The following is an 8,684-nucleotide window of genomic DNA, read 5'->3' as shown; positions in this document are numbered from 1 at the left end:
TAGTAATACGACCGCTCTGGATAAACTGACAGCAAATATATATTATACTTGCTTAGGTGATAAATATATGGTAAACCAGTACAGGAAGTTACCATGTGAATTTTATTATCAAGTACTTTTTTACAATTGATTAACTCCTCGCAAAAAGCATTGTAGCTACATTTTTGATGTTTCTCACAATTATTCTTGTAAAGGTTATAACATTTCTTAATATTACCACAAATTATATCAGTAGAAACCTGTTTTTTACCATTAAGTTGGCTAAAATAATCATAATAACCGTATATTTATTCAATCTTGTTAAAGATTCAGTATCAATTTCTTTTATTTCTTGTATGCATATATTATTTAATTTAGACAAAACATCTCTATGGGGGTTAAACAAAATGTAACTATTATTCTTTTTAATTTTTTTTCTGAATTTATCAGGTAATTCAAGTATTTACGACGTTTGAGATTATCAGAATAATATTTATCCTTAATTTCAATTAAATATATACCAATCTGTTGACATAATGCAATAAAATTAGTATTAGGAATATATAAAGAATTATATTTAGTATTAGAACAATATTATACAGGACTTATACTATCGCTCTTAACATTTCAACTAACCTCCCCTTATTCCGTTCTATATTGAAGATGTAATTACACGAATTATTTTAAAAAAATAATAAAATAAAAAATATTACTACTACTAATAATATATATTCGTAAAATTATATTTTAATGAATAAAAATATATATTTCATTTATGTAACAACAAATTAATGAAATATTATGATATATATAAATATTATAATAAACAAATAAATCTTACGCTTCCCCCTAAAATGTTTGTGACATTGTATATAAATATACGTGAATGAAACAACAAAAGTTAAATTAAATTCATATTGATATTTATCTAAGTGAAAAAATGTTAAGCTTTATGTTTATATGTGATGCATTCCTTTTTGTCATATATAGAATTTAAAAAAAACATTCTTAATAAAATCACCACTTTAATTTTTGGTTAAAATTAAAATAAGGTTGTATAGTTTCTATAGTACAATATAAAAGCTTTTAATTGTAAATATGATAATTTGAAAAACATAATTTCTTTATTGTATCTAGAATAGAATTATAGTAATGAATATTCTTCCCTTTTATTTTTATCTGTGTGAAAATTATATAAATATACTTATATTCCTTAGAAAAAAATAAATTAACATTAGTGCATTCTCATATACATATTTCGAATTATTTATGAGTATCTATATGAAAATCCTTTTTTACGTTTTAAAATAATATAAATAGATAAATATTATTTATTCTATAGGTATAGAATTTTCCCTTTTATTTTTGTTTTAGTGTTAGAATGACACCTTTCAAATTATTTCAGTTAATATTAAAAATATGTTATAATAATATATGGGCCCTTTAGGAATCTTAATTTCATGATTTTTAGTGAAATTATAATTTAAATAAATGAAAAATAAATTTAAGTTAAATACGATTATAATACATAAAAATAAGTACTATTTCGTTAAATTAAAAATATCTCGCTTAAAAATAATATTTTAAGTATGAATATATTATTCTAGAGATAAACATTATCATATTATTTAAAGCAATTTCTTATTTTTTTTCATCCTATTACACAAGAAGCTAAAGTTTCAGTTTAATCTTTATAACATTTGATTTAGTATGATATATATGATTATATTTCAAATATAACAATTATATAAACAAAAATTACATATTATTACAAGGTAGATTAATTAAAATTATAAATTAAATAAAAAAAAAAAAAAATTTTATGCCTAAAGCTTTTAGTAAAATATATTAGTGAATTTTATTTATACATGTGACTATTAAAAAAATATAAATTAATATATTAACTAAAATTTATATTTACAGACAAAATATGACAAGCCCAATTAAAAAATAAATTTATGGCTTTTGTTCTACCTACCCAATATAGTAAAATAATTGATAAAAGAAATATCATAAAATTTTTCAATTTTACTTATTTCACTGCTATTTTATATATCTCTATTATGTGTCTTATATGTTGTACTATATACAAATGTATATTTCAAAGATCTCAGAGAATAATAATAAATTATTTATTTTTTTTTTTTTATATATCATATTATTGTAAAATATCTTAAGATCATATATTTAGTAAAATATATAACTTGTATATTATTATATTTTAATTGTACTAATATATTTATGAAATAATTAAATATATTTAAAAAAATATAAAAAATTACATAAAAACAAAAATTGTTATTATTATTAGAACATACGTAGAACGATTTCTCTTTTACTTTTTGAAAAAAATAGAGATTAATATAGAAAAGTTATTATAATAATGGTTTAAATAAACATGTTTTAAATTTATTTTACGTAAGATATCCTCTGTTATTTTATTTTTATATTTATAACAATAATATATCTTTTTTCAATTCTCATATATGCGTTTCGTTCAATAAAGTAGTTCTGTTGTCAAAATTCCGAATAGAGTGCAATGAATTACAGTTGTGCTGTTATGAGATTAATATTAATTAATAACTACATTTTTAGGTTTATGTATGCAAATATTCTATTATTATTTTTAATATTCAATATATTTCTAGTATAATCACAATAGATTTAATGGACTAATGTTATATTAAAAAATTTATTAAGTACCATATAATATATAAAAAATAAAATATAAAAGAAAACATAAATATTTATTATTCTGCTAATGTATAATTTGTATAAATAAGATATGCATGTAATACTAATATTTTATGGTAAGGTATAAAAATATCTAATGGAATGAATCTTATACAGATTAAAAGAATATACATTAAAAGAACTATATATTTATTTCTGATAAAACAAAAAGAAAAAATATAAATTCTATTGAATTTATTCAAAATTATTGGAACAAAGACAATGCTAATATAATTATCTAAAAATAATTATTTTCCTAATAATATGTTATTAATATGTAATAATAAATTTTTTTTTATGTATTATAAGGCTATTACATTACAACGGCGCATATATCTATTACATTTAGCATTGTATTAACCTATGGTAATAATTATAATTAATTCAGATTAATATATTTTTTGCCATTTTATATAATAATATTATATATGAATTAATGATAGTGTAAAATTCATAAATAAATTGATATTTTTATGGGATTTACATAATATGAAACAGTAAAAAATAATCTGTAATCTACCTATTATTTTGGTATATGGTATCCGTTAAAAATTGTTACATATATAAAATGGATTTTATATTTTAACAGATAAATCTGGTATTAGATATTTTTATAAATATTAATATATAGAGAGATTATTTAAAAAATAATAACCATTGATCTTATTAGCTAAGTAGAAAAAGGAAAAATATTATTGCGTAATTACAAAAAATCCAAAAAATATATAAAGATAAAAGTCAAAATTAACAAATTCTTTTTAAAATGTAAAAATATATCATATTTTTTAAATTTACTATAAAATATTTACATTTTCTTTCATATCCTTCTGGTTTTAGAAAAGCGCTGAAATTCATTTAGCACTGTTTAATTTATACACTTTTTTTATATTTAACTTTTATATCCTTTATTTTATAAAAATATTAATAAGTAATAATGTAGATATTAAAGTAAAAAAAAATATAAGTATATTTTTTATTTAATTGTTTACATTTTTTTTAAAAGCGAATATAAATTACAAGTTAATATAAAAAACTATGTATTCAGAATAATTTCATTATTATCATGTTTTAGGAATTTTAATTAGTTCAATTATATTTTTAATTTATAATTATAAAAGTTATACAATCAAAAATGATACTTGAATATCGTATATATCTATAAATATGTATAAAGTTTTTTCATTTATGTTACACTATTTGTTGTATAAAAAAATTGAATTCTTTATAAAGGGATAGTACATATAAATATGATTTTTTTTTTGTGAGAAGATATATATAATTAAAAAAAAATATATTGATATATAACAAATAAAGAGTTACAAACTTACTATAAATGAAAACGTTTATTATGCGAACATCTATTAAATCATAACGGCCTAGAAGTATTTCATTATGTATATAAATATGGTTTTTCTATAATATATTAAATTACATGAACTATGTATATATTTTCATCATGCTTTCGTGAGTTTTAACGTATTTCTGTTTTTTATTTTAAATTTTTTTTTATATTAATTAAATTCTCGAACGATTAATTGATAAGAATATTTAAATGATACAAATGGGTATCTCTCTGAATATGGAAATAACTATATATATAGAAATAATGAAATAGCATAGAATTCTAAAATTTAAGTAATTCCGATATATAAATTAAAAGAAAGTATTGCAATATTAATTTTTTTGCTTTTTTTTTTTTTCCTACGAATTTAATATTTTTGGAATACATTAATATAATTTTAATTTATATATATATATATATATATATACCTTGTTACTTATTTTTAAACAAATATTAATATAAAGTTCATATTGATAATCTTAAAGAAATAAAAAATAGTATATATAATTGAAATATATTTTATGAATCTTTATTTCAATCTTCATATTTTATGTTCGCTTCTCTTTCTTTTATTAAGTATTTTTTCAAATTATTCTTTTCATTGTTCCAATAATGAATAATAAAATTTATGAAATAAGTTTCATATAGATAACATGCTTACGAAAAAATATAATTCTTATATATTCAGAATGTATATTATAAATTTTAAAAATGTATTTTTGCATAATTCAGTAGTATTTGTCTGCAGTATTCTCCTTTTTCATAGAATTTACATTTGTATTATCTTCTATTATCCAATTTTCTAACTCTTTTTTAAAGATATCGTCCGTTTTATAATCAATATTTTCCGTATTTTCCAAAAAATATCGATTAAATTCACTTATGTTTTCTATAAATTCTTTTTTACTGTCTGAATTTTCTTTTTCCTTAGATTTAATTATGTAATTATCCAAATGTGATTCATTATTTTCAATGTCCTGCTCTTTTTTGCATTCTTCTAATACTGACATAAGAACGAGGATACACAGTTTTGTTAATAATTTTTTTTTTATATATTTATATAATTCTTGGCAGTCTTCTTTGTTCGATAATTCTCCTATATTAATTAATAGCAAAGAATCTTTAATTTTTTCATTATCAAGTTCATCTGGTATAATCTGGAGTTCATCAGTCAAATAGTTAAATAAGTCCTGTTTAATATATTGCTTAATAATTATACACTTCTCCGATATCCACTGTCTCCATATATCTTTTTCTCTTTGTGAAAATGGAATATTTTGAATTTCATCAGGATCATTTTTTAATTCTTCTCTTTTTTTTAAGTTATCTAGTTCTCTTTTCCAATCATTTTTTAAATTATTAAACCAATGTTCCTTTTTCAATTTGTCAGCAAGATTTTGATGTTTTTCTATCCATTTATTCCATAGAATTTTTTGTTTTTCAATGTCATTAATACTTTTAGTATCTTCCTTTATTAATTCGTCATTAGTTATATTAGGATATGTTGTATATTCCTCTTCTGTGAACAATTCTAGAAATATTTTTAAAAATTCTTCTTTTTTGTGTTCCCATTCTTCATTTCTGTATTTTTCGAGTACTTCCATATGTACTTCTATAATAGTTTTGTATGTATCCTTTCTTGGAGTCGTTGCATTTACATTATAATTCATGTTATGATCTTTTATTTTTATTCTTTTTATAGTTTCTTCGTTATCATATAATGTGTTTTCTAAATGATCATGTGCTAAGAACTCACTTTTTTTCCAAGAAAGTAAAGGATATAATATTCTCAGAAATTTCACAGGTCTTCTTTTTATCTTATTTTTTTTTTAAACAACCCTATTAAAGCATACTACAGTAGAAAGAAATGGATTTTTAAAACACGTTATTACGATAATAAAATGATTATCATAATTTTATTACATAAGTGTTATTTTACTTTAATAAAAAAAGAAAATAGAAAAATAACTATAAAGCTGATTAAAATAGATGATGTGTATGCGTTAGACGAACTCCATAATGGACCTGAAATAATTATAAACATATATTTAATTCTGTCATTTCAAGAATAGATAAATAAGCAGAATTGATGGTACCTGAAAATTTAGGGGTTTCAGCAGAATTAGCTAAACCTGCTGAAGGAATTGAGAATTCAGCTTTTAATGCATGACTTTTAGGAGACTGAGTTTCTCGTGATATAGAAGAATCTGAAATTGTTGGTGAATTAGGGCCTGTTAATACTGCGTCATCATCAGTATCATTTATTTGTGAATCTGATATTTTATCTTGAGTAGTTTGTATAGCTTCAGATTCTTTACTTTTAACTTGAGGATTTGGAGCTTCAGTTTCCGACTGATCTTGAGTTTGAGGTCGATGCTGATGAGATAACGTCTCTGGGGATAGAGATATCTGTGAATTATTAGTTTCTCCACTTTGTAATGTTTGAAGGGTTTGTTCCGTTGGAGCTTCAGTTTTAGATGGCTTTTCAGCTGTTTTTTGATCTTCTTCTTGTAAAACTTCCTTTTTTTTTTCTTGTAAGTTTTTGCAAGTTGGATTTTGATCAATGAGTAAGCAATCTAATGATGTTCTAAAGGTTTCTTCTTCGAGTATGTTGCATAATGATTCTTGTTTTTTTCCTTTTTTGCCCATAATTCGTTCTTTTCTGTAACAACCTTTAATGAGGCTTACTTTTTCCTGAAAATAAATATTTCTCCCATTAATCCAATTGTTATATTCGTTACATTTCTTTAAATACTCCTCATTACACGTCTTTATGGTTCCAGGTTTTAACTGTCTTATTTCATTAAGATATATATTTCTTTTTTCACAAAAATCTTCTTCATCATATTTTAATTCTAAAATTTTCATATCATTTTCTTCCAGAACAACAGGACATTCTTTATGTATATTAATCTTTTCATAGTAAGATTGTACCCACTTTTTTAATGCTCCTTCCCATTTATCCTTAAAACTAATATAATGTGGTGGGGGAGACTTATTATTCATTAGATATTTACTCAAATCTCGACATACATTTCTAAATGCTTCTTTGTTACTCTTATTTACGTTAGCAGTTTTCCTTTTTATATTTTGTATAATTCTTTTGAAATATAGATCATTATAGTATGTCAAAAATCCAGAACCTAGAACATTCAATTTCTAGATTCAAAACAATTATTCAAGAATTAATTTTTATGTTATTTATGTTAACAGTTGTTTTAGTATAAATAAATAATTCATTAATATTAAAAAATAAAAAATTATTACCGAAGAAAAACAATTATCCATGATGGATTTACATTAATACTCTAGCGTATGATAAATAATACTCTGAAGGAAAAATATGAATTTATATATTTTATTTATCAACATCGTTATTTTAAATTTATATTTCTCAATAAAAATAAATTATAAAATTATAATTTACATAAGAATTTATATATGAACTATAAAATAATAGAATACATTAGTATTTATTTTAGGTGCTTCATAACTTCATTTACCTTAAGTAAATATATTACTAATGGAGATGCATCCTAAACATATTTTAATATTAATTCAGAATTATGTATATATGATTATGTAAAAATAATATTCCTTATATAAGGAAAAAGTTACAATATTAACCACAAAACAACATATATAAGTTACATCAACATGTAATATAAAATTTATTCCGTAAAAATAACATTAATTACCGTTTCCTTATTTCTGTTATTAGAAACACATATATACATATATATATAGCTATTATTACTTATAATAATATAAATAATTCCTTTTGCTCTAAGGTTTTAATTAAAATAAATAATATATAAACCAGAACATTATTAATAATGATAGTATGTCCTTATTTTTTTTTTATTTATTGTTGATATAGGCCATTATATTGCTATTATTATTTTGTTAATTTTTTTTATATTTACTTTATTGTATGTACCTATTAGAACTTTTATATTAGCTGATTCATTTTGACGAGCGCTTAATTAATTAGAGGTATATTTATAGTATTAAATAATTATAAAAAGATTTGCATACTTATTTAAAATATAAAAATATATTAAAAAACAATTATAGTAAAATCATTTATGCAATATAGTTTAAAAAAATATAAAATAAATTATTGTTCCTAAATAAGGAATAATAAGATAGTAACTGAACCTAAAAAGAATAATATTTTATATTAGACAAAACAAAGAATATTAAATCTTTGTAATTGTTTTTCTGTAATAATTGATAGATATATTATAATAAGTAAATTAAAAATATATTACATCTTTTTTTGTTTGTTTATATATATAACTAAAGTAAAATAACTTTTTTATAATGATAAATATTTATTTAGCGTACAAAATAAAAAAGATCTTGGGTTATTTAAAATACTGCTTAAGACGTAAAATATGAAATGTAATTAAAGAACAAGTTAAACTCATAAACAAGGAAAAAGGTTATTATAGTGTAAATTATATATATTATTTCTTATTTTAATATTACTTTTGAAATATATACATACGAAGTAGTGAATGGTTAGAAAATTAAAAAAATATATATATTAATAATAAATATTTGTAATTAATTATTTCACGTATAAAATTACGTTGTTATGGTTATATTTAATAAATATGTTATT

At 20.3% G+C, this 8,684-nt stretch overlaps 1 protein-coding gene across 1 annotated transcript; it reads right to left on the bottom strand.

The window, feature by feature from the left end:
* Positions 1-4,782: 4,782 nt before the first annotated feature.
* MKS88_000340 (STP1 protein) lies at positions 4,783-7,342 on the bottom strand (the record flags this gene model as incomplete). Its single annotated transcript, XM_067219237.1, has 3 exons — positions 4,783-5,798; positions 6,151-7,213; positions 7,322-7,342. The coding sequence occupies 3 exons, from the start codon at positions 7,340-7,342 to the stop codon at positions 4,783-4,785; spliced, it is 2,100 nt and encodes a 699-aa protein (XP_067070414.1).
* Positions 7,343-8,684: the final 1,342 nt, after the last annotated feature.

This window comes from Plasmodium brasilianum (assembly GCF_023973825.1).
Source record: "Plasmodium brasilianum strain Bolivian I chromosome Unknown PB_00_23, whole genome shotgun sequence".
Classification (NCBI taxonomy): domain Eukaryota; phylum Apicomplexa; class Aconoidasida; order Haemosporida; family Plasmodiidae; genus Plasmodium; species Plasmodium brasilianum.
Note: the sequence above shows the minus strand (reverse complement) of the source record. Positions and strands in the feature narration are given on the sequence as shown.